The 27,968-nt window shown below is 43.7% G+C and overlaps 1 protein-coding gene and 1 long non-coding RNA gene across 2 annotated transcripts in view; both read left to right on the forward strand.

The window, feature by feature from the left end:
* VAT1L (vesicle amine transport 1 like) overlaps positions 1 to 27,930 on the forward strand; it is a 130,190-nt gene extending 102,260 nt beyond the window's left edge. The window contains exons 7-9 of the mRNA XM_082270259.1: positions 3,568 to 3,762; positions 9,044 to 9,127; positions 27,448 to 27,930. Of these exons, the coding sequence (XP_082126385.1) occupies positions 3,568 to 3,762; positions 9,044 to 9,127; positions 27,448 to 27,546 (378 nt within the window). The 3' untranslated portion in view covers positions 27,547 to 27,930. The remainder of the gene's footprint in view (positions 1 to 3,567; positions 3,763 to 9,043; positions 9,128 to 27,447) is intronic.
* Positions 1 to 27,968, forward strand: part of LOC309565261 — a 643,481-nt gene that overhangs the window by 490,556 nt on the left and 124,957 nt on the right. The gene's annotated exons all lie outside the window — the stretch shown is intronic.

The raw sequence follows: 27,968 nt of genomic DNA on the forward strand, positions 1-27,968 counted from the left end.
CCGTTGTCTCATGGGTTATTAATCGCAATTTTCATTTGGGCTATTTTGTGCGCAAGCTTCAGAGAGATGAATGTAGGAGGTCTCACAAGTGTAAAATGCTGTAGTCCTTGATAAAGATAAGGCTCAGGGCATATTATGGAGCTGATCAATAAAGCGCCTGGAAAGAAAAAAACACCAAAGCAACAAAAGAGATTTGTTTTCGTGCTCTTAACTATGAATATTGAATTCTGTACCCAATGCCTTCATTTTCTTTGATGCTATTATTTAGGTATTCTGTTTTTTATTTTGTGTTTTTCCCAATTGTTTTTGTGCTATTATAACCTGTATAAGGTTTGAACAGTCAAATTTCAAGAGATCTTTTTAAAATATTGCTTCACATGACACAGGCTTTCTGAAGTATCAAAGACTCTACCAGAAGAATTCATAAAGAATGTCTATAACAAATTTTTCTGCAGGCAACAGATTCATGTCCCTGTTGGAGACAGATATACATTTGGGGCATACACCGCAGTGTCTATTCATCTACAGTGCAGCTGAACTTCCTCCCAGCCCCTGCAGCTATCACACAGACAGTACAATGCAGAGGATATTCGAAGCTGGGTGAACGGAGCCTGATAAGAATTCAGGGACACTAGTTCCCCTATTTGGGTCCACTCCCCTGTGATTGACAGTAGGCAGTGGGCAGACCCATAGGAAATAGACAGCCTGTTATTGGCTATAGAATTCGCCCGCTGAAAATCACAAGGAGAGAGTGGACCTGATGGGGAACTAGTAGATCTTTAGCTTCCCAATAAGTCTCTGCCCACTGTTAGCATCACTTCTTGCCAGGAGGCTGTCAATTGTAAAGCTGACAGTGTCCTTAGCAACAAGTGACAGGTGGGGAGGGGAGTTGGTAGCAGCGGCAAGCATGCCGTCTGCTACACAGTGTACAGAGACAGGCACTCTGCCTGTCTCTGTACACTAAGTTAGAGTTGATCTTAATTACCTCCAGTCTCTTTATCTATGACTGTAATAATTATTTTTGAATTTGGTGCAGTAATAGTGCCACTTTGTAAAAATGGCATTATTGAGAACTACCTGAATCTGCTGCATGTGTCCAAAATTTTCAGAGTGATTTTTTTAACTGGAGCAGGTCGTTTTAAAGGGCAATGCCTCCAGAAAAGTGTCATTAGGTCTTTATTTAATTCTTCTTTATATCTAAATAACTAAACTAATGGAGTGCATGAGAGAAGGACCTTAGTTACAAGTAATGCTCCACCTCTTCAATGGCATACACATTCCCTTTTAGATTTCTGATCCCAGCAACATTATTTGATCTGTCAGAGATGACATATTGCTCTTGTTGCCAGTGTTGTTGATAAAAAAAAGTTCTGTGTTTTCAAAGAGACTACTAGTTAGGTTCCATCTTGCCTGAGAATTCCAAGAATTAAGCTTTATTGAGGGATATGCTATATTGCCCTGAGCTGCACTGTAGTAATAGTAAGAGTCTGTGGGGCTGACTAACTTCATTCAGATAATGCGCTCTGATAGTACATCTGAGCTCGCATCAGGGCTTTCAATGGTAAGTGTAATTACCCGCCTGCGATCATTTCTCAAGATACTCTCTGTAGTTCTTCTTTAAGAAACTTTTGCAGAGATTTTTTCTGGTGGTATAATACCCATTCCAGGATTGTAGCTTGTTTTTCTCTAAAGCTGTATTTAGACTATATGTGACTATTTTAGATACAACAGTGCTTGGTGGAGTTCTTTTAGGTCTACCTTAATGACTCCAATATGTTTTGCAGCATATTCTAGAAGGTAATGAGCCATTAGTATCAGATCCTGCTTTTGACATGTTTCGCCCTTCCATGAGCTCCTTGCTGCAAAGGCCAGTTATAGGTTGGGGTGGTTGCCATTTGTTTGTACCATTGGTAATTGGTGAGGGGACGCACTGGATACTTCCATTGTGCTATTGCTGGGTGTCCAGTGTGTCCCTATATTTTTAGGAAGGGGTGGGATCCCCACCAATCTATTGCCCTTAATCTATCCATTATTTTAAATGTGCTCCAACTCAGTAGACTCTTAAAATTACAGAGTTAGGACTGTAGTACACTGGGGTGTCATGACGTGACCGCTGCAGCTTACACATGTATTTTTCAAATGTGTGCACACTAAGCCCATTGGTTTTAACATGAACTGTTAAGCTTAGTACACGCATGACGAATGTTGGACGGCATCGGCTGGTTCAGTAGAAACTGTCTGACATTCGGCCCGTGTGAAGGGAGCACAGTACTAACACCAGATGGTTAGTATAGCGGCTCCTCCTGAGCCCTTCATTTTTTTTTTTTTTTTTCTATTCAGCCTGTTGGGATGGACAAAAAAAAACAGGCTTTAGACAAGGTCTTTTCAGTTTGTTGCAGGCTGGCTGGTAACGGAGCTGGGCATTTTTGTTTTCTTTTTGATTAGTATCAGCTCCTGCCCCTCAGGGCCATCTTATCGAATGGGCATGCTGGGCAGATGCCCGGGGGCCCCACTTGCCCAGCGACTCAGCCAAGCATTAGTCCCGATTCCCACGAGCATCCCACTGCCAAACTTAGCCGATGGCAAGCCCCTGTCAGCCCTGCGCTGCTGTCAGGCCACTTGGACCATGGAGGGGTAGCCTAAAAGTGCAGGAATGCCTGTCCCCCTCCACGGGAACAGGCACACACAGGACAGTCGAGTCTGACTCCCGTCCCTGTGTGTGTTAACCGGAACCAGCTGCGGAACTTGGAAGCTGTTATTAGCCTGGCACTGCTGTACCAATAAATATCGCCTTATCGATAATTTGCATTTTTATTCACGTAGGTGATTGTGTAGGCAGGGCCCCAGTGCACTGCATTGCCCGGGGCCCTTTAATGCTCTTAAGATGGCACTGCTGCCCCTGTGAAGCTTCCAGTCCAATTTTCCTACCATACTCTAATGCAAACACACATTACGTCTTATTTGGCAGTAGTTAGTGAGCCTGGAATTGTGATTATTCTTATTGTTAAATTGAGGATAGAAAAATAGCTATTCGGAGAAATCAAACACAAACTACAAGACAATAGCATTACATAGAGAAATTGGAAACTAGGACCTCAGCAGGGAGAATTATTTACCACTCAGCCAGTAATCTTCCATCACAAACGGTTTTCACTGCATAAAACGACTCTATGAGTTTACATTAATTGTACATACTGTATGGTCAATCAGCCACTGACCTGTAGTTCTGTTTGTGCTCCACTACATATTGAGTTCATATGGCTTTTTCAGAAGATCTCTGAGCTTCAGAGAGATGGTAAACAATGCAGGTCAACAGGATTTTCAGATGGCTGATTTATTTTTTTCATGAGGTTCAGTGGTTGAATAATGTTAAGTGGTTGAAAAATGTAAGTTTATACATTTTAATAATGTATGTATAATGTATTAAATAATGTATAGTCTATTATGCCATGAATTGTTGCAAGCTTGAGTCTTGCAGTTACATCTCAGGTCTGTTGCATTGTGACATATTCTTACCAGATAACTTGTGCAAGATTTCCAGGATTGATGCAGTCTTTCCCGTTTCAGTGGTGGCAGGTGGAAAAGGTCAATCCCATCAAGTTATACGAAGAGAATAAAGTGATGGCAGGCTTCTCTCTCCTGAATTTACTCTTCAAGCAAGGACGAGCTGGAATTATTCAAGGAGTAGTAGATAAACTCCTCACTTTGTTTAATCAGAAGAAGATCAAGCCCCTGGTAGATTCATTATGGGCCTTGGAGGAAGTATGATATGCATTTCTAGTCTACAGCTGAAATATGATTCTTTACAAATGTCTGCTTTTATAGTTATAGTCATAAAAGGGTTCATGCACACAGAGCTATTTTAGGCCTATTATATGCCTAGTATAATTTTCTGGTGCCCAGGGAGCTGCATATGCGATCTACAGCCTGCCATATAAAAGGATTGCTGTACATGGCCATGCTCTTCTAAACCTGGGTTCACACATATGCGATGCAGGAACCTGGGTGATTCTAGTGCAGGTTCCCGCATTGCATTTTCCCCGCAGGCAGTTCACACTGCCCTCTGCGAACTGCTACGGGTGTCAATACAAAGTTAATGACACCTCCAGATCGGTTCGCAGATTGCAGTGTGAACTGTGAATTCGAACAGAAATTTTTATGCGAATCCAATGCGAGTTCAGCCATACAAATGTATGGCTGGATTCGCATTTGCACAGACATCACATGTGATCTTCACAGCAATGCATTGTGACTCACATGTGATGTCTGATATCGCATATGTGTGAACCCAAGCTAAATGCTGATGCTTTTGTTCATTGTCTTTTCCCCGCGTATATGTGTCCAACATATTCGAACGCTGAACTTTCGCATTTAGAAAATATATGAATGTTTTACAAATATCGTTTAAACATCTACTAGCTTTACTCATACAAGAGGACTGGGCAGAGAAATCCTCAAAAAGATTTCTCTGATTTATTAGGATTGTATCATGGTATCTAATTGGTGTATATGTAGACAGTGATTAGAGGAGCTCTTCGTTTTTCAGTCAGATATCAAAAATGACTTGTATACTACAGTCTGTCAATGGCATTAACAAAGCAGCTTTTGTTTTTCTGAGTCTCCCCATAACAGCTTTATTACCTGTTGATTCTGCCAGTAGATCTGTTATTTTCCACTTCCTGTAACAGGGTGACACTGATGTTCGTTCTGCTGTGAAATTAGGCAGCGGCATTGTCACCCTGTTGACAGGGTAGCTTTAGATGGACTTGTAGTTTTAAACAGACTTTAAGTAAGCCACAAATAAATGAAAGCCTACTTCCAACTAATACTTTTGGAGAAGTTGCAGCATTTGTTTTCTTTTGGAAAAAAAGGTTTAATGATACTGTATGTATAAAAATCTGATAATCACCCTGGCAGCATTATATGGTTTGTCCCAACCCCTGTAACTTGGTCTGTCTGTAAATGTATACATATTCACCTATATGGCTGCAGCATTGATCCAATGCTGCAGCTGTCTCTGGTTGGCTCTAAGGCTGAGAACTGAGTGATCGCTCAGTTCTCGGTCTTCGCTGAGCACGGAGCGGTGACTGTCGAACACCACTCTGTATTCTGCCTCTCCAGCACTGTAGCACCGGGCTGTGGAGAGGGGGGGAGCGGCTGGCTTAGGCAATCGGCGATGCTTTGAAAGGCTGAACCAGCTGCAATTCAGCCATCTGGGTGGATCCTGACCTTACAGTTGAGATCCTTGTAGAGCCTGGACCACCTCTGTGACGTCAGCTGACATCGTTAGCCCACTGTGAGCTGAATCTGGGTCACGTAAGTGCAGAAATAAGTATAACTGAAATTAAATAAAAGTGCGCTGATAATATGTGAATTTAGTAAAGCTACAACCAAGAAACTGTGCCTAGTGAAATATGTAAAAGATGATTGGTGTGCTAAACAAGAATAAATACCTATAATGCTCAACTAATTGTTGACAAATAAGTGACTCTTCATAAGTGAAGTATATATGAATAACAACAATTCATAAATATTTCCAAAATAACAACAAAATTATCTTTGGAGTGGTTCAAAACAAATTAAGAGTCCATCAAGTAATAACAAAATGGTGTTCTGAAGTGATATGGTGACGGCGCTTGAAGTATTATTCCAAAAAAGTGACTTCCACGTGAATTAAGATCCCAACACCAGCTGCTAATCCTGCTTACCAGATATATGTATCTCTCAGGCAATATAACACCGCAAAAGGCATGCAGATCCACCCAGGTGTGACCACACAAATGAGCCTCTTACCAGATATAACAATGTATATGCTCATAGGATGTCTCCTCTAATTCAATCAGGAAGTAGTGTTGGTTGTCTGCTAGGCGATGCCCAGATCACCGGAATATGTACTCTTGTTAAATACTCCTCTTGTTGACGATAAGAACCCTCATGGCGTTCATAGGACTACACGGACACTCCGCTCACACTCTTCTATAGTATCTCATTCACTCATGAGTGAATGAGATACTATAGAAGAGTGTGAGCGGAGTGTCCGTGTAGTCCTATGAACGCCATGAGGGTTCTTATTGTCAACAAGAGGAGTATTTAACAAGAGTACATATTCCGGTGATCTGGGCATCGCCTAGCAGACAACCAACACTACTTCCTGATTGAATTAGAGGAGACATCCTATGAGCATATACATTGTTATATCTGGTAAGAGGCTCATTTGTGTGGTCACACCTGGGTGGATCTGCATGCCTTTTGCGGTGTTATATTGCCTGAGAGATACATATATCTGGTAAGCAGGATTAGCAGCTGGTGTTGGGATCCTAATTCACGTGGAAGTCACTTTTTTGGAATAATACTTCAAGCGCCGTCACCATATCACTTCAGAACACCATTTTGTTATTACTTGATGGACTCTTAATTTGTTTTGAACCACTCCAAAGATAATTTTGTTGTTATTTTGGAAATATTTATGAATTGCTGTTATTCATATATACTTCACTTATGAAGAGTCACTTATTTGTCAACAATTAGTTGAGCATTATAGGTATTTATTCTTGTTTAGCGCACCAATCATCTTTTACAGAAATAAGTATAGAAGAGAAGCATGGCCAAAAAAGCTTTTGTCATACTTCTCTTTTTAATAAAACTGAATTCATATCATGAATTTGATTACAGGTTTACCACATACAGTCAGGGGAATACAATATTTTTATTAAACATTTTTGTGAAAATGCCATTACAATTATTTAACAATCATTTTGTGTCTCACAGAAATACACATTTTAATATTACATGAAGGTTGGTAATAGTAAGGCGTAATACAAAGAGAAAAGAACATGAACTGTATAATCCAAGTAGATGCTGGCCGTTTAAGTCTACTTTGTCAGTTCCTCAAAGAGGAGCGATTGAGTACCAACCCCCATTATGGAGGATGCGGGCCACCTCTGTGATTAAGCCCCGGTGGGAAACACGTCAGAGGCATGGCTAAAGCGGCGTTGGCTGAGGTCACATCCATCCACCGCTAAAGCACTGGGTGTAACGTTCATGCGTTTTTGTTAGTGGATGGATTTACAGCTGCAGAATTATTACACTCAGTAGCCTTGTAGAGAATCTGTTGAACACACATATCCAACTCTCAGGACTTCATCACCGCGTACAGCCTGTTATATACTATATATATATTAATAGATGTTTAATGGAGGGATAGAGTATATGAGGATATATAGATGAGAGACAGGCTATTGTATGGTGAGCACTAGAAGTAGTATTAGGAGAGTTGCAGGTGATGGTAAAGCAGATAGGTTCTGATGTCAAGTATAGTGCAGATGGTAAGAGGACACAGATGGAGTACACTTAGACAGAGTAACCTAGTGCAAGGATAGTTGAAGGTAGTCCCAAGAGCTAACAGTCTATGCAGATGATAGTGAATAGATAGATACAGATAGTCTTGGTAATTGCAGTAGATGACAGTAGGAGATTGGTTAGCAAGAATCCCCTGCGGGGTACTTATCACTTAGATAGGTTTAGGAATAACAGTGTCCATTGGAGAGGGGTGATCCCGTAGCGAGATACGGATCACCAGCAAGGTTTCCGGCTTCAGTTCAGCAAGGGAGAAATGTCAGCAGCTCCGACTTCACAGGCGTAGGTGCGATGAACATGTGGGTTTGAACGAGCGATGAGTGAGAGCAAACCGGCGATTGAAATAGCCGCTCATAGCGGCGCTCGGCAATGATGTCATCCGGTCTTAAAGGTATATGCGTCCCTTGTTACACAAGATGGGACGCAATTAGGAAAGGAGAAATATGGAAACAAGGGTACCAGAGGTACCAGAACATTACACTGGGTCGGTGAGCGGCATCCCATTCTTCTTTTCCCCATTATGAAGGATTCCCAAAAGGAGATGGATTTTATTCCCGCATAACACAATGGAGCCTTACTCAGTTTTAAGGGAAGAATTTATGTATTCTTAAAATACTGGTAACAAAACCCCCGTTTTAAATAGGCACCAACCGTTGAAACAAAAGTTTTGCAAAGAGGATGATAGGGAGAGAGAGAGCGTAAAAAAAAAAGCAAGAAAAGAATAGAAAAAAAGGGGAGGGGGCAGGGTAAAGGGTCAGATTTGGGCCCCGACAGACCTCCAGGGGAAAGCCCCAATGGTAAGCATAAGCCTAAATAAATAAACTAAAGTGACCAAACATTTATTAGGGTCACTAAGGTTGCCCCTTAAAGTTCCATCCTTTTTTACATTTTTTGAGTTTGTTGTGTAAAATAGCTGCCAGGTTCTCATTACATAAGTACTATGAAATTTTTTGTATCACTTGTGCAATAATAGTTTGAACCCCAGACTTCCATGAACTAGCAAAGGTTTGCTTGCCTGCAGTGAAAATATACCGTAATATCAATTTAAGATGCTGGAATGTGAAAAAGAGGGGTTTGAGGTTCAAAAAGGCCTCATAAGGGCTTTTGGGGATACTGTTTCCTAAAACTGTATAAATCAGTCTTCTCCAAAACCTTTACATTTTTTATAATTTCCACCACAGGTGAACCAAAGTGCCAGCCAAGTCACATCTACAAAAGCAACAGTTTGAGGCACCTTGTACAAATTTAGCTAGTCTATAAGGTATACTATACCACTGGAGTAGAAGCTTACTGTTGGCCTCAAAAAAATAAAGAGTTCACAGAACCGTGAGCAATAGTATCCAATATCTGGGACCCTTGTTGTGTCAACAGTGAGTCCCCAGGACCCTTTACCACTGAGGAATATAAGCTGAGAAGTCAGATGTGTCACTCACTGTCTAATAAGGACTTGTAAACCAGAGATAATATACCTTTGAACAAGGGGTCGTTGTTGCATACTTTTTAGAAGGGTATAAGAGCTAGAAGTCAGGCGAATACGGTATTTTTCACTATGGTGGACATTTTTTTAAAGAAATGGGATATTTAGATTTCACATCTGCCAATCAGTTTTTACATGTCTTACTTTATGCAGTCCTTGGAATTGTTCCACTACGTTCTTCATATTTGTTTTACTTTGTATTGATTACAGGTTAAGGAGGCGATGCAAAGAATTCATGACAGAGGCAACATTGGGAAACTTATTTTAGATGTGGAAAAGGCTCCAACTCCTCTGGTTAGTATACCCTTTCAGTAGTTTAGGGTTTACCTAACTTACCTGTATGTTTATCCAGTCTCCTTTTTAAGTGATTGTAAGGCCCCTTTCACGCTTGTGCAGCTTGTCCTGCGACTTGGGACTGCAAAGTCGCATGCCAAGTCGTACTCCATGATTTCCAATGAGTACTGTTCATATCTGTGCGACTTCAAGTCACAATGACTTCAAAGTAGACCCTGCACTACTAGGGACTTAAATGCAAATTTTTTTTAACCACTTCAGCGTCAGAAGGTTAACCCCCCCTTCATGACCAGGCTATTTTTAGCAGTACAGCACTGCATTACTTTAACTGACAGTTAAGTGGTCGTGCAACACTGTATCCAAATAAAAATGATGTCCTTTTTTTCTCACAAAAAGAGAATTCCTACGGTGGTATTTGATCACCTCTGCAGTTTTTATTTTTTGTGCTATAAACAAAAGTTTGAAAAAAAAAGCCAATATTTTTTTTCTTTCTGCTTATTCCAACATATCCAATAAAAAACGTAAAAAATCTAATTTCTTCATCAATTTAGACCAATATGTATTCTGCTACATATTTTTGGTAAAAAAAAAAAAATCTGAATAAGCGTATATTGATTGTTTTTTTTTGCAAAAGTTATAGCATCTACAAATTATGGGATATTTTTATGGAATCTTTATTTATTATTTTTTACTATTAGTGGAGGCGATCAATATTGCGGGACAGTAATATTGTCATGGAAAAATCTAACACTAAGTGACACCTTTGACACTTTTTTGGGGACTGTGACAATATTACAGTGATCAGTGCTAAAAAATATGCACTGTCACTGTACTAATGACACTGACTAGGAAGGAGTTAACATCAGGGGTGATCAACGGTTTAAATGTGTGCCTAAAATGTGCTTGGTTACTTTGGGGGAGGTGCTTGTACTATGGGAAGGCAGAGATCCGTGTTCCTGCTTTGCAGAAATACAGAATCACGACCTTTCCTACTGACAGAACTGCAGCCTTCCTTGTTTACATTGGCAGACTGCCGTTCTGCTTCTGTCCCACATCACAGTGGGAGCAGGTCGTGGGTGGTGCGTGTGCACGCCCCAGACCTGAAAGTGCAGGATCATGTACAGATACATGATCCTTGGCAGAAGAGCCACCTTGCTACCATATATATACAGTATACGGTCAGCAAGTGGTTAAGAGAAAATAGGTTTCTCTAGCGCTCATCGACAGACGTAGTCCTCGGTGATACACCACCTTCGGGTTATGTTACCTCCGCAGGAGCAGGACTAGACAGGAAATTAAAAAGCTCTGGCCACACCCTAGGGGCAGTCCCAGAGGGTATATCCTCTCTCTCTCTGCCTCAGCAAATCAGTTATTTTCTGTCTAGTTAGGAGTAAGGACCTAGATACCTTGCTGGGATCTTAGGTCCTGGCAAGAATTTTTTTCTAAAAGGATTTTTAGACAGCTTTTTTTTTTTTTTCTCCAGTGTTCCTGTGAGATCTTCAAGCAAGAAAGCTGAACTGGGCGACGGGCTGGATGTTGAGATCCGGTGGTCACCCCAGTTCAGCCTACGAGCGCGTGCAGGCCATAGCTCCACGCTGAGTCGGCCGCGACAAAGTCCCATTAAAAGGACTGACCCCGCGAGTTAAACGTCTCGCTGAAACGCCAAAGACCATGAGTCACGGCGTCCGTATCGGTCGACAGCCCTCCCGCCCCGGTGGAGAGGGGTACTGTCAGGAGTTGGTGCCCGCCTGGTTCCGGTATGGTGAGTAGTATGTTCCCCCTTTTTCCCTGACGGGGTTTGTGGTGAACGCGGGCCCCTCTCTGTATGGTAAGAAAGAGTCCTTTCTATCCTATAACATGTCACAAATCCTCCTACTTTGAGTGTGATTTTATGTGTGCAAAAAGCCAGGAGGCTTGGTTTGGGAGCTAACAATCTATTGTATACATGTTTTAAAGATGTAATCTGTGGCATTCTGGGAATCTTATGGGTTAAGTATAAGCTACCTACCAGTCAGAAGCCACGGACATGTAGACTGCCTTCCAAATCAGATCTCCAGCTATTAGCAGGCCTCCCGAACGGCCATGCGGTCCGCCAGGGCCGGTACCGCCAACCACGCCATATCCCCATGCAGAGAGAGTGTTGTGTGCCCTGCAGCACACCGCTAGTCAGCACAGGCCGCCGCCATTTTTTTTTGCTGGATCGCACGAGCCGCCATTTTGGCGTAGCCTCGTGTCTCCAGCATGGGGGCGGCCATGTTTGAGGTGATCCTACACCTCGTGGAGCTTGGGGGAGGCGCCGGAAGGCGTGCAGAGGGGCGGAGCCGCCTCCCTTCTTCCTGGGCAGCCAGCCAAAAGACTTCCTGTTTGTCAGGACAGCGCTGTAAGCTGTTGCAGTTTAACTCTGAGCATCAAGTGGTGAGCCTGGGGGTCTATCTCTCTCTCTCTCGATCGATAGGGATCCCTAGCAGGTAACACTAAGGGGCTTTTTGTGGCGCTGGGGGTCAGAAAAAAAAAAAAAAAAAAAAAGTTTTTTTCTTTTGATTTATATTATCCAGGAAGTAACTGGAGTTATCATGGACCCTGCCACACATATTCCCCCACCTGTTTCCCTCGAGGGGGCCTCGGGACCCGCCGGTGCACAGAGTATAGAATCATTTACAGCAATTTTGGAGTCTATGGTGGCTCGGGTGGAGGCGGCCTGTCAGGGACGGGGGTCAAGGAAGCGACCCCCGCCTACCCCTATACCATCTGACACCTCTGACTCAGATTCAGAGATGGTCACGGCAGTTGCAGGTTCCTCTGCAAGGGCTGTTATCCCAGGTAAAGCCCCCTCAGACAGTGAGGAGGACGCTTCTTCTCCTGCTATAATTCAGGAAGAAGCATTGGTGGACGCACTAGTTGGGGCAGTGCAAGAAACCTTAAAACTTGAGGCTTTACCGGCAGAGGCAACTGAAACAGAGAGGCCTTTCGGTACTAATAAGCCCATCAAGATGGCGAAGGCTTTTCCGGTACCTAAATGTTTTGGTAATCAGATTAAAGAAGAATGGGAGCATTCTAAACGTACCTTTACTATTTCCAAGCGTATTGCTAGACGCTATCCGTTTGAGGAATCCATCATTAAGAAATGGACGGTACCACCAGTCGTGGATCCGCCTATTTCCAGGCTGAATAAAGCCACGGTTATTCCAGTGGAGGACACTTCGTCCTTTAAGGATCCGGTGGATCGAAAGATAGAAGCAGAGTCCCGCACTATCTTTTCTCTGATAGGGTCAGCATTTAGACCAGTAATTGTTATTGGTCTAGTTTCCCAGACACTTACGGAATGGGCGGAAATGGTACGCCAAGATCTTAGGGGAAAAGATATTCCCCAGGAGACATCTGATTTGATGGAACAGATCATACAAGGGCTACGGTTTATCTGTGACGCAGCCTTGGACACAACTCCCTTATTAGGGCATGATCTAAGTTAGCAGTAATCCTCAGACGTGTGCTGTGGTTAAAATGCTGGTCAGCTGACCTAGGTTCCAAGAAGACCTTGACCAATCTCCCTTTTCAGGGGAATCGTCTATTTGGGGCCAACCTAGATGAAATCATTAAGGATGCCACTGGGGGCAAGAGCACTTTCTTGCCACAGGCTGCAAAAGCTAAGGGACCTCGCAACAAGCGAGGACCTTTCTTTACCGCCCATAAAGGGCGCCCGGCTGGTACTAGCGGGAAAGGCAAGACTCCTCCAGGAGGATTCAAGAAGGGCTGGTCGGACAAGCAGAGGACCAACCCAGCCAAACCCGAAGCAAAGGAGTACACAGCCTGAAGGTGCGCCCCCACCCGGTTTCAGGGTGGGGGGACGTTTTCACCGGTATTCAGGACATCAGATCGAGCATCAACCACTACTACCGGTGCGATTCTTCCCTTCCAACATTTAAGTACCACAGGAAGCGGTAGTTACCGTTCCCTGAATAGATCTTTTCCTTTACCCTTTCCTAAGATTAGTCCCGATACCTCACAGGAATCGGATCTGGTTGACCAGATAGGCCAAGTAGCCTCTAGTCGGGTGACTTCGGTCCCTGAGGTTCAACCAGAAAAGATCACCCTTCCTGATAACTATCAGGTATCTGATAAATGTGTGGGAACAGAAAACGACCAGACTTTCTCGGATGGTCGGGGCCAGATAGCTCTAGGGACGCCTGGTTCAGATCCAATCAGCGCCAGTGGTCCTAGAAATTCTAGGCTGGCCTCCTCAAGCCGGCCTGGCCGACTTGGACATGCTAGTCGCAGACGTTCCGTGGGAACTTCGTCTCAGGGAGTGTCTGTGGTCTCTAGGACCAAGTTACCTTCGTGCTTTACAGTCGCTGGTTTTAATGGCCTGGCCATTGAGACCCAAGTACTGAAGGACAGAGGTTTGTCTACTTCTGTCATTCCTACCCTTATTAAAGCAAGGAAAGCGACTTCCAGCAAAGTCTATTATCACACATGGAAGACTTATATTGCGTGGTGCGAATCTTTAGGATTTCCTCCACGTACCTATTCGGTGTCTCGAATATTGGCCTTTTTGCAACAAGGGGTTGAGCAGAAGCTAGCCTTGAGCACCATCAAGGGTCAAGTTTCAGCATTAGCAATTTTCTTTCAGAAGCCGTTAGCTACCAAATCCTTGGTGCGGAATTTCATCCAGGGGGTGCGGCACCTGGCTCCTCCAGTCCGCGCGCCCTTACCGCCCTGGGATCTTAATTTGGTTTTGTCGGTTCTACAGAAACCTCCTTTTGAAAACATCAGGGAGATTCCCTTGCTTACTTTATCCCAGAAGGTGGCCTTCTTGGTGGCTATTACTTCTGCTCGCAGGGTGTCAGAACTGGCTGCATTATCATGCCAGTCACCATACCTAGTGATTCATAGGGATAAGGTAGTACTTCATCCTAAGCCATCTTTTCTTCCTAAGGTGGTTTCAGATTTTCATCTGAATGAAGATATTGTACTACCTTCCTTGTGTCCTCAGCCCAAGCATCATCGGGAACATGCGTTGCATTCCTTAGATGTGGTTCGGGCAATCAGGGTATACCTGAAAGCTACGGAATCATCCCGTAAGACGGATTCACTTTTTGTGATCACGGATGGCCCCAGAAAGGGTTTGCCTGCATCTGCCGCAACCATTGCCAAATGGATTAGACAGACGGTGGTACAGGCTTATTCTATTAAGGGTCAGAGTCCTCCGTTCCCTGTTAGGGCGCACTCCACTCGAGCGCTCAGTACTTCCTGGGCCTTTCGCCATCAGGCGTCAGTGGTCCAGGTATGTAAGGCGGCCACCTGGTCGTCGGTACATACCTTTACAAAATTCTATAAAATTGATGTGACGGCATCGGCGGATGCCTCATTTGGCCGCAAGGTTTTGCAGGCCGCAATTTGAGGAGACCGGTGGTCTACCTCGAGGGTTTTTTTCTGTTTGAAAATTTTTTTGTTGAGTCTCATCATTAAGGATGAGCATTGTAAACTTCTAGTTGGCACCGGTTGGGCCTTCTAGATTGGGATTTGATTTCCATTTTCCCACCCCTCAGTTGTGATACTGCTCTGGGACGTCCCGAAGGTGGTGTATCACCGAGGACTACGTCTGTCGATGAGCGCTAGAGAAAAATGGATTTTTGTAAAATCTTACCGTAAAATCCTTTTCTCTTAGCTCATCGACAGACGTAGTCCCCGCCCCTCTGTTTTGGAGTTGGGTTGGGTTAAATTCTCTAAGCACTGCTTTTTCACATAACTGATTTGCTGAGGCAGAGAGAGAGAGGATATACCCTCTGGGACTGCCCCTAGGGTGTGGCCAGAGCTTTTTAATTTCCTGTCTAGTCCTGCTCCTGCGGAGGTAACATAACCCGAAGGTGGTGTATCACCGAGGACTACGTCTGTCGATGAGCTAAGAGAAAAGGATTTTACGGTAAGATTTTACAAAAATCCATTTTTATACTTACCTGCTCTGTGCAATGGAATTACACAGAGCAGCCCCGAACGTCCTCTTCTCGAGTACCCCGTCAGCGCTTTTGGCTCCTCCTCACCAGTAAGGTATCACATAGGAAGTCACTTCCTATGTGGGCACTCGTGTGGGCTCATCTTACCAAATGATCGGTAATCATAAATAAGGAATGAGGGGGAGGCGCCCGGGAAAGAGAATCCGATTATTTACTGCATCTCAATAAATGAAAACCAGGCTTTGGCTATCAACCCCTTAACTACGTATATTCACAATATTCATTTTTGTGAATATAGTTAAAGCGGAGTTCCGGGCACGAAAACGTTTTTTCACTAAACATACCCCCGGGACAGTCAGGGCTAGTACATTCCACAATGGCTAGCCTCTGATCTGTCCCGGTTCGCACTTACCTGCAAGAAGAAATACTCACTTATAAAATTTCTTCTCCAGCGTTGCCATCTCTGTTGTGGGCAGCTGAAGCCGGCGCGATCCTCTTCTGCATCCTCTTCCGTGTCTTCTTCTCCCAGAATGCGCCTGAATCGGCCCTTCTCGTCACTTCCGGTGCGGCGCCGCATTCCCTGCTAAACAGCTTCTGGGCATGCCCAGAAGCTGTGGAGGAATGCGGCGCCGCCCCGGAAGTGACGAGCGGGGCCGGTGCAGGTGCATTGATTCCTGGGAGTGATGACGTTCAGCTCCCAGGAATCATCGCAAGACAGGAAGTGACGGCGGAGCCGCGGCACAGAGGGAGGAAGTGCAGAATAGGTGAGTATTTTCTATCTAGAATTACAAGGTGAGTAAAAAAAAAAATATATACCTAACTATCCAATTCCTTTTCAGGTGAAGAAGATCCAGCGGATGGGCACAAAATCGATTAGGTCGATTTTGTGCCCGGAACTCCGCTTTAAGGGGTTGATAGTCAAAGCCTGGTTTCCATTTATAGAGATATATAAATTAGAATGTCACTAAATCCATATCATAAAAAACTATCAATAAATGATGTAGTATATGCTGTTCATACTTAGTCACTATGAGATTTGTTTTCTGGATTCTGCAAAAAAACAGCTAGAGATTTTGCAGCTGTGGTGACAACTCTGCACATGCTTACTTTTCAGCATGTTCTGCAGGAAATGCAGAGCATTTCCTCCCTATCTGAGCTGCCCAGAGTCACACATGGATGTGGGCATATACCGTGGTAAATGCCCACCCCCTCCCTCCTTCCTCCCCAATGCCCACTAACCAGATAAACACAATGGGGGTTTGATATTGCTTGTAGATTAATGAAGGATTCACCTCCCTCTTATTGACACAAGCTTGAGAGGTGTGACAGCCTGTGACTGGCAGAAATCCGCCCACACCATGTTATTTCCACAAAATACTAAAGATTTAATTTCAAATATATATTTGTATGCCAATTTAAAATAGTTTATTGCTATTATTTATTTATTTTTTTACATTGTCAATTAACCACTTCAATACCGGGCACTTTTCCTTCTTCCCGCCCACGCCAATTTATAGCTTTTAGCGCTGTTGCATTTTGAATGACAATTGCGCAGTCATGCAACACTGTACCTAAACCAAATTTATGTCATTTTTTCCCACAAATAGAGCTTTATTTTGGTGGTATTTGATCTCCGCAAGGCAATTTTGTAAATAGATACATTTTTTCCTGCACTGATTAGGCCGCACTGACAGGCACTGATGAGCAGGCAGTGATGGGGGTGGCACTAATATGCGGCGCTGATAGGTGGCACTGATATGCAGCACTGATGGGCACTGATATGTGGCAATGATAGATAGCACTGATATGCAGCATTGGTGGGCACTGATATGCAGCATTGGTGGGCACTGATAGGCAGCACTGATGGGCACTGATAGGCAGCATTGATGGGCACTGATGGGCGGCACTGGTGGGCAATAATGGGCACTGGTGGGAGGCACTGATAGATGGCAATGATGGGCACTGGTGGGCAGCACTGATGGGGAGGGTACTGGCGGGCTCCCTGAGCCCTGAGTGCCATCCCTAGTGGCCATGGTGGGCATCCCTGGGGTCATGGGTGGGCATCCCTGGGGTCATGGGTGGGCATCCCTGGTGGTTCTAGTGGCACCCCCCCCAAGGGTCTGCACTGGTAATCAAAGCTCTGTCAGGCACGAACTAAGGAAAGCCGATCAACGACTCTTACTATTAACTATGTGACCAGCTGTGATTGGACACAGCTGGTCACATGGTAAATAGCCTACGTCAGTAGGCCTATTACCGAGATCGGAGATGCGGTGTGTCAGAGTGACACACTGCATCACCGATCGCCGCTCTACACTTGCTAAAGATCAAAATACCATCTTTAGCAAGTGTAATAACGGGTTAAAGCCCCATGAGCCGCTCAGAACTCTTTTATTAGAAAGACAGCAGTTGGCTGAAGAACATATTACCGGGGTTATGGCTGATAGCTTCACCAATAGCCCCGGTAAACCACTTCAAAGCCGCAATGTATATACATGTTAGGCATTCTTGAAGTGATTAAATCAGTATGAGTGATGATACTTACATTTAAGAAGAAGTGTGCTGGTGGCTGCTGATTTAGTTGAAGTCTTCTGTACTGTGCCCCCCACCGGTGCTGCAAGGGTTTATACAGCCGCCTGGCCTGTCATAGACATTTTAGACCTCTTGCACACAATACTCCTGTTTACGCATCTACTTCTTCACACATCATTTCAGGCATTTTTTTGGTATGTATTTGCACCCACAACTTTTTCTCGCTTTCCCATCCTGTATAATATGCAAATTAGTATTTGCGTGTATTTGCACGAAAAGGCCTAAATTACTGACCAAAAATGCAGATTTTCCTTTTTTTTTTTTGTTTACGCGCCTTCGTGCATAGGACATTACAAATAATGGGCTGTATTTTAGCTCAGTAAAAAGTGTGCAAGAGGCCTTAGACTTGACAAGAGTGCTGAGTGTGCCTGACCCCCCCCTTATTCATCTGCCCATCCTCCTTTAATAGAGTAGTTTTTATTCCTGGAAGCTATTTTACAATTTCAATGACAGGTCCAGGCGCCATTGTTTTAATTTCTGCAGCACTGGAAGATTATTGCTGTGGGGGGCAAAGGACAAAAGATTTCAATTAAAAGGCAGCCACCAGCTCAAGGGACACTTCACATTCTATGTCAGTACTGTCCCTTGTGCTGATTCAAAAAAAAATTAACTAAACTTAGCTTTAGATTACAGGTTACAGACCTCAAACTGCTTTTGCTTATGTGCAAAGCTACAAAATAAATACAGAAACAGCTCAAAAGAGTCGTTTCCCTGGAGCCATTCATTTAACCTATACTGACATGCAGTTTGATTTTCCTCAGCACTTAGACAGTAGGCTCCATTTATACATTAGTGATCTTGTGTTTAGTAAAAATTTCTCCCAGAAGCAATCTGAGCCGTGCTGGCTTGTGGTTCTATTACTGCACTGTGCTCACCATCTGTTCTGCGTGACCCCACCTTCACAGCAGATTTTCTGTTTTTTTATAGGATCTTACATAACAAATTTATTTATTATTATTTATAGATTTATTTTGCTGAGAGAGAAATATGAATGTAGAACTCTATGAAGATATAAAAGCCTACTGCAAACTGTTGGTGCTATAAAAATCTTGTATAATAATAATATTACTGAATAATCCATAGAGATAGTCTAAGTACCTGAATATGTATTCTGCATAGCATCGCATAGACCGAGAGTGCTGTTAGTTGATCACTGTCAGTGGAAGGAGGACACAGGGAGGGCCCTAATCAATGTCTTTCTGCTCTTTCTTTGTCCATTCACAGGCTGGGAGGATGGGGGCTCCGTGTATAGCCTGAGCCTAAGAACCAAGTGGGCACTTGTTTTCAGACTAAGGATATATATTATTAATCATTTTTTTTTCCATTCAACCAGCAGGTTGAGCAAAAAAAAACATTATCCAATTCCCCCTTCCACACGTTCCATGTGGATGGGGGAATCACTCCCACTGTGCTATTGTATGCTGATGGCCGGGAGCCTTCCCTGCCGTCAAATTACAATGATCGGTGCTGCTGGCTATATTGGAAATAATTTTTTATTGAACCATCTAGAAATAATATTAAGGGACCATAGGTCTCTCTAACCTCTTTCTCAAAGGCAACACATTTAATGGTATAGATTACTGTTATTATTATTCAGGATTCATATGGCGCTAACAGTTTGCACAGCACTTTACAAAATGGTGGAAGACGTTACAGTTACAATATAATTTAATACAAGTGGAATCAGAGCACCCTGCTCATTAAAGCTTACAATCTAAAGAGTTGCTTTAAGCCAGGGGTCTCCAAACTTTCTAAACAAAGGCTCAGTTTACTGACCTTCAAACTTTAAACCAATCATCACATTCAAACCATCATTGGTGTCAGTAGGAGGAATAGTGCCCCATCATTGGTGTCAATGGGAGGAAAAGTACCACAGCATTGGTGTCAGCAGGAGGAATAGTACCACATCATTTGTGTCAGCGGGAGGGATAGTGCCCCATCATTGGTGTCAACGGGAGGAATAGTGCCACATCATTGGTGTCAGCAGGAGAAATAGTGCCCCATCATTGGTGTCAACTGGAGGAATAGTGCCCCATCATTGGTGTCAGTGGTAGGATGAGTGCTCCATCATTGGTGTCAGTGGGAGGAAAAGTGTCCCATTATTTGTGTCAGTGGGAGGAATAGTGCCCCATCATTGGTGTCAGTGGGAGGAAAAGTGTCCCATTATTTGTGTCAGTGGGAGGAATAGTGCCCCATCATTGGTGCCAAGGGGAAGATTAGTGCCTTACATTGGTGTCAATGTGAAGATTAGTGCTACATCATTGGTGTCAATGGGACAATTAGTGACCCATCATTGGTGTCAGTGGGAGGATTAGTGTCCCATTATTGGTGTTAGTGGGAGGAATAGTGCCCCATCATTAGTGTTACTGGGAGGAATAGTACCCCCTTGTTGGTGTCAGTGGCAGAAACAATAGGGGAATAATGCCCCAAGGGCCAGATAAAAGCAAGCAAAGGGCCGCACCTGGCCCCTGGGCTGCAGTTTGAAGACTGCTGCTTTAACCACTTCTGGACCAGAAGAATTTACCCCCTTATGACCAGGCCATTTTTTGCGATACGGCACTGCGTTACTTTAACTGACAATTGCACGGTTGTGCGACGCTGTACCCTAATAAAATTGATGTCCTTTTTTCCCCAAAAATAAAGCTTCCTCTTGGTGGTATTTAATCACCTGTGAGATTTTTATTTTTTGCGCTATAAACAAAAAAAATAGAGTGAAAAACAATATTTTTTACTTTCTGCTATATAACATTTGCAATAAAAACAAAATCAAAAAATCAAATGTTTTCATCATTTTAGGCCAATTAGTATTCCACTACATATTTTTTGGGGAAAAAATCCCTATAAGTGTATATTGATTGGTTTGCACAAAAGTTATCACATCTACAAACTAGGGGAATGATTTATGTCATTTTTATTTATTTATTTTTTCACTAGTAATGGCGGCAATCAGTGATTGTTAGCGGGACTGCCACATTGCGGCGGACAGATCAGACACCCAACTGACATTTTTTACACTTTTGGGGAGGGTCAGTGACATTACTACAGTAATCAGTGCTAAAAATATGCACTATTACTACACTAATGACACACTAATGGCAGGGGAGGGGCTAACACCAGGGGTGATCAAAGGGTCAAATGTGTCCCTGGGGGGGTGCTTTCTAACTGTGTTCATGCAGCAATCCCATCCCCCCCAGAGACTTATGTTCCTAAATAGGAGGAACACAGGATCGCTGTGTTCATTACTGACAGAACAGCGGTCTGCCGTGTTTACAACGGCAGACCACCGTTCTGTCTCCACAGGGAGTGATCACGGGTGCCCGGCAGTAACTGCAGTCGCCGGACTCGCTGATTAGCTTCCCCTGTGGCGAATAAGCATGTGCGCCCCCGCTAGCGGTCCAGCAAAGCGACGTACAGGTACGTTGTTTTGCGGGACAATGCCGACCTGCCGTGTAAAACTACGGCGACTGGTCGGCAAGTGGTTAAACAGTACTATTATTATTACTGCTTTTAGAGCAATCATATAGATCAGTGTTGTCAAACTAAATTTCATTGTGGGCCGCATCAGCAATATGATTGCCCTCAAAGTGCCAGTTATATCTGTAATATTAGATGTCCAGAGCACCCCACGCCTCCTTACACCCTTACATGAGATGTTAAGAGCCCCTCCACCATCGGAAGTCAAGAGTCATCCACAGGGCTGCTGTTAGAAATCGCGGGGCCCTGTACAGACTACCTGGCAGGGCCCCCCCAAGAAAATATTCAAGATATATTTAGCTAAAATTACAACAAAATCACTATTATCAGACACAAATATAACATAACTCGCATAATTCCTGCTAAATCTAAAAGAAAAAAGTATGTTAAATAAAAAAGAAGATGAGATGAGAAAAATATACAGGCTGGGCAGTTGGAGCTCAGTGATCAGAGAGACAGAGAGAGAGAAACAAAGTTACAAATAAACTCCTGAGCAGAGATAAGTGCTGGGAGGGGGGCCCACACAAGGGAGGGGGATTAGTGAGGGACAAAGGTCTCTTTCTCAACAGATAAAAGCTGATAGCAGGGAGAGGGACAGAGATCAGATTCAGGTGCTGGAGGAAGATTTCTGTATTTGTTGTCCATCACTAATCCCCCTCTCTGTGTGGGCCCCCCTGTGTGCTCGGGCCCCCTACAAGAGGGCTGGTGGTCCCCCCCTATCAGCGGCCCTGGTCATCCACCCTTCCTTACATCACAATGCACCCCCTTACCTTGTGCTTCTGCCAGGAAGAAGATGTGGGTGGATCTGGGAAGAAGTGCAGGGTCTATAGGAGAATCAGAGGAGCACTGGAGTCAGCTCCCAGAGTCTGCTGAATGCTGAGACCAGGGGAGGCAGAGGCATTGGGTTGTTGTGGCTTTACAAAGGGGTGCAGGATCTGTAGTAGGAGTTCTGTCCTCCTCTCTGCTGCGGACTGCTTAGAACGGGGGGGGGGGGGGGCAAAGACAAGTCTTTCTGCAGCTGCACAGAAAAAAATCTGGCAAAAGGAGTTCTGTCCTCTCTGCTGCCAACTACAGAGACAAGATGGGGGCAGAGACAAGGGGGGTGCCGCAGCTGCAGGAGAGGTGGGAGGGCCACATGAAATGGCCTGGGGGGCCGCATTCGGCCCGCGGGCCTTGTGTTTGACACCTGTGATATCGATGTTCTCAAACTGTCTGTACATTTATTTTGTTAAAATGTATTTTCTAAATGCTATTTGCATCTTCTGGGGCAGGGTATGCTATTTTTAAAATATCTTGCATTTAACAAAGACATTTGTCCCATAATTCATAGAGCTCATCGCAGTGCCACTTTGAAATCTGGTTTGCAAATAAAAAATGATTGCACATCTTACATATTCCGTCTTCCTGCCTTTTAAAATTGAAAGAAAACCTGTACTGAAAGAAAACCATGGCTGATATCGCTGACCTCTTTCCAAAAAAGCTAGTTGCATCACTGTCTTTTAATATGATGGCTGGAGCAATATTATTATGCAGCAAGTGAGATTAAAGTCGGAACTCCTGATCTGCATGCTTGCTTCAAGTCAATTGGAATTGATTTACTAAAGGCAAATAGATTCTGCACTTTTGCACTCTGCAAGGGCATTTGCTCCAGAACTTTATAAATGCGGTGAATCTTCTCTTTGTAAGGAATACCAAGTTGCATGAAGGGAAAATTTAAAAAAAACAGTATTTTTGTTTGCACATGATTGGATGATGGAAGTCAGCAGAGCTTCCTCTCATTTACTAAGCATATGCCGTTGCAAAGTGCACAGTCTATTTGCCTTTAGTTTCTCAACCCCTGTGATTCCAAAAGTATTAAATCTAGCTTAGCATCAGCTTCTAGCATCTAGCATCAGCTTAGCAACTAGGCAACCGTCATTTTAAAAGGAGAAGTCAGCATCCAAATGGCATCCAGCGTATTCTCTGAGTGCAGTCTAAGTTGCTACTACAGTGTATCAGTAATGAGAAGATCAGCACATCAAAGCAGTTTCCAGTAATAAAAGGCTAACCTTTTAATTTTTATCTAAAGAAGCAGATGCATTTATGTGGTCTTTAGTGGCAGTCAAGGGGGTCCATGTGCAATACTATTTGTTGATTCCCCAAATTAAGGCTCCGTTCACATGTAGGCGTTTTGGGGCGTTTTTGGGGAGTTTTTCTGCTCTAGGATCAGCTCTCAAAATGCCCAACAAGACAAATCCTATTCATTTCAATGGCCCCTGTTCAAATCTGAGCGTTTTGACACTGTGAGCAAAATGCCCAACGCTCAAAAAAGTACACGAGCTTCTTTTTGGGCAGATTACAGGCGTTTTCCATTGGTCTCTATTGATTCTAAAAACGCCTGTGTAGCGTGAGAATTACCTACCCCGTGAGAATTACCTACCCCTCGTCACTTCCGGCCAGGAACAGCTGAGCAGCGCAGCAGTGCGCATGCTCACAGGGCCAGATACCTAAAGGGACGACAGAGGAGCTGACTAGTGCGCATGCGCACTAGTATGGAAATAGGACGGTGTACCGTGGAAAAAACCTACCCACGCGGCGGTTAAATAAAACAGCGGGGTTGCAATACGAATCATCTCCGCTCCTGTGGCTGTCACTTCCCTGCTCTCGGCAAGTAAATATAAAAGCGGCTGGCGTCTCCGTGATTTATGTTTACATACACCCGCCGCCGCTTTTATATTTACTTGCCGAGAGCAGGGAAGTGACAGCCACAGGAGCGGAGATGATTCGTATTGCAGCCCAGTTGTTTTAATGTAACGGCTGCATTCCATACAGTGCCGTGAACCGGAAGTGACGAGGGGTAGGTTTTTCTCACGGGTAGGTAATTCTCACGGAACACCTGCACAGGTCGCTCAGGTGTGAATGTAGCCTAACTACTGGTCTGGTAGTGATTACCAGCTAGATAGAAGTGAGCATTGTCCAGGACTATGTGACAGCAGGAAGGGTCCCAGCACCCAACTGACCCACATCTAGAAAAATGGATCATTAAAGTTGTACTCCAGAAAAACCAAAAGTCTTCCCTTGCAGTGAGGCTGCTCCCAGACTGCATGGGTTATTTGCTCATTCATGTCTAGGGGACTGGAATAGGAAGTTTTACTTGCAAATAAAATAAAACCTTTTTTTTTTAACTGAGGTACCTATCTGCTACCTTGTAAACTTACATGTTATCTCCACTGTGACCCTTTGCTGTATGAGCCACCCACCCACATCCTGTCAACCGCTGATGTTCTAGTTGCTATGGACAGATCAGACGCCCACACAGCTTTCTGGAGCTGCCGGTGCTTTCAGGGACCCTGAGTTGCCCCTCCTCTCTGTGTAATGGAGGCCGCAAAAAGACACAGGCAAATGGTATGGTTGGTGGGCTGCATGAGCTCCTGAGAGCTGTTAGACGTACATGGCGATGCTAATATCGCTAATTGCAGGCTTGTTACACATTTTTACCACCTTTTGTTTGGACTAATGGACGGTTCAGAGTTCAGTAGGTTTTTAAACAGAGTTCAGTAGTTTTTTAAACAGAGTTCAGTAGTTTTTAACACAGAGTTCAGTAGTTTTTAACCACTTAAGCCCCGGAAGATTTTACCCCCTTCCTGACCAGGGCCTATTTTGCGATTCGGCACTGCGTGACTTTAACAGACAATTGCGCAGTTGTGGGACGCTGTACCAAACGAATTTGATGTCCTTTTTTCCCCACAAACAGAGCTTTCTTTTGGTGGTATTTGATCACCTGTGCAATTTTTTGATCATGCGCTATAAACAAAAAAAGAGCGACAATTTTGCAAAAATAACAATATTTTTCACATTTCTTTTATATGAAATTCCCCCCCAAAAAAATGTAAAAATCAAACTTTTTTAACATTTTAGGCCAATTTGTTTTCTGCTACATATGTTTGGTAAAGAAAAATCGCAAAAAGCGTATTTTGATTGGTTTGCGCAATAGTTATTGCGTTTACTAACTAAGGGAAAGATTTTTGTCATTTTTATTGTTTTTTGTTTAACGAGTAATGGCGGCGATCTGCAATTTTTTTTGCAGGACTGCGACATTGCAGCGGACAGATCGGACCCTTGACTGACATTTTTGACACTTTTGGGGGTACCAGTGACATTACTACAGTAATCAGTGCTATACATATGCACTGTTACTGTAAAAATGACACTGGGAGGGAAGGGGTTAACTTTATTGGAGAGGGAGGGGTTAAGTGTGTCCCTAGGGGCGTGCTTCTAACTGTGATTGGATGTGGCTGTGTATGTAACAGCAGAGATCAACGGTCCTACATAGCAGGACCTTATGATCTGTGCTTTTACACAGGGGAGAATGACAGGCGGCTTTGTTTACATTAGCCGCCTGCCTTTCTCCCTCTCCACCCGACGATTGCGAGTGACCGGCGGACATCGGGTCCGCCGGTCACACGCGTGGGCTGCTTAGGGAACGAGCGGGGGCGGGAGCGCGCCTCTGACAGCACGCGCTCGCCCCCTATTGGCTCCCAGGCTAGTGACGTACCGGTACGTCACTTTGCCTGGGAGGGGCTGACCGCCGCCGTATATAGTCGGGCGGCGGTCGGCAAGTGGTTAACACAGAGTTCAGTAGTTTTTAAAACAGAGTTCAGTAGTTTTTAACACAGAGTTCAGTAGTTTTTAACACAGAGTTCAGTAGTTTTTAACACAGAGTTCAGTAGTTTGTAAGGCAGAGTTCTCTGTTACAAACTACAGATCTCTGAACTCTGCGTTACAAACTACTGAACTCTGCAGTACAACCTACAGACCCATGAACTCTGCCTCACAAACTACATTTTAGGGCAGAGGGTATGTCTATCTCTAGTGGTCTGCCATGATTTATATGTCCACATTGCATGCAACAACTTAACAGGATCAAAAGCTTATTTGCACTTTGATTAAAGCGGAGTTCCACCCTGGATTTTTTTTTTTTTAATACCCCCGGGACAGTCAGGGCTAGTGCATTCCACAATGGCTAGCCTCTGATCTGTCCCGGGTTCCACTTACCTGTTAGGACAAATACTTAGCTTGCAAACGTCTTGTCCAGCGCTGCCATCTCAGATGTGGGCAGCTTGAAGCCAGCGAGATCCCCTTCGGCGTCTTCTTCCGCCTTCTTTGGTCCCACGATGCTCTGCGCCGGCCCCGACGTCACTTCCGGGTCGCGCGCATCATCCCTCTACAGTTCTACTGTTTAGAAGGGGATGACGCGCGCGACCCGGAACTGACGTCGGGGCCGGTGCAGGCGCAATGATTCCTGGGAGCTATGACGTTCAGCTCCCAGGAATCATTGCAGAGCCAGGAAGTGACGACGGGCCGCGGCCGAGGAAGGAGGAAGAAGGAAGTAAGGTAAGTATTTTTTCTTCGCTACGAGGTAAGTAAAAAAAAAAAAAATATGTGATTATCCATTTCTTTTTCAGGTGACCCGGAGCGAGAAGATGGAGGTAAGTATAAAAATAGGGTGGAACTCCACTTTAAGGTTGCAAATGAACGTGTTCGTACATGGTCAATGTAGTCATCATTTCTAGAATTCTTTTCTTTATACACCTAAATTGAGCTACTTACTATAAGCCTACATTTGTTCAGGTTCTCTAGAATATAATATATGCCTCCTCAAGCAGCTGCATAGGTTTTGTGATCATTATCAGAGTTGTATAAAGTACTCAAAACCCATACTTGAGTAAAAGTACAAGTGCTCGATCAAAAAGTGACTTGAGTAGAAGTACTAAAGTATTCAACATTTTTTGTACTTAAGTATTGCAAGTAGTTTTTTTTTTAATTTTGCTACTCAAGTACTGAAAGTAAAAGTACCAGTAGTTTTGAAAAAAAAATTGCTACTCAAGTACTGAAAGTAAAAGTACAAGTACTGTGTTATGTAGTTTTTAAAGAAAGAAGTCAAAAGTTTGAACATCATATTGCTTTTTATTATTTCAAATGCAGCTTTTATTTATACATACAGTAGCATTTATTTTCGTATGCGCTGATAATCCACGTGTTTTTAGCTTCATGAAACCTGCCATCTACTGTTCTGGCAGTGGTAATTTTTATAATTGTAACGAGTAACTATGCAGCACAAAAAAATATATCGTAGTAGAAGTATTGAAATCATTGAAAAAATGTAGTGAAGTAAAAGTGGAAGTAGGAGAAAAAAAATTCTACTCTAGGAAAGTACAGATACCGCCTTTCGGTACTTAAGTACAGTAGTGAAGTAGTTCTACTTAGTTACTATACATCTCTGGTCATTACAGCAATTCTTATTACACTGTTATATTGTCACAGATGGCCAATGACAGTACCGAAAACAGTGAGGCAGGAGAGGAAGAAGAAGACCACGAAGGAGACACTGAAAATAAGGAAAGGATGCCTTTCATTCAGTGACCAACAGAAGATCTGAAGACTGGAAAACTATCCTGCACATCAGTGAACAAACTTGCTATAGTACAGTGTGTGTTGTATTTGTCTGCAGTGAGCTGAGCTACTGTATAAACTGTTGAACAATGTTGTGTCTAACATGGCAGTAAATAGACTTGGCAGCTTTTAGTAGGGTTAGTATCATGTCAGAATGGCATATGATACCTTAAAGCAGGCCAGGTATTGTGGTCTTATTTAAAAGAAAAACAGAAATACTATCCTTTTCAACCTAAAAAAAATGACGTACATGAATTGCTAGTGCTACTGTTAGGTCCACCATATGGACTGTTACCTGTTTTCAGTGTTTTTTGGAGTTGTCCTATTTAAGTGGCCTCAAGCTGCATAGAGAGTAGTTATCCCTCAATCTTCTTTCCTTTACTAAAAACTCA

Source organism: Pelophylax lessonae, assembly GCF_965119305.1.
Source record: "Pelophylax lessonae genome assembly, chromosome: 10".
Lineage (NCBI taxonomy): Eukaryota > Metazoa > Chordata > Amphibia > Anura > Ranidae > Pelophylax > Pelophylax lessonae.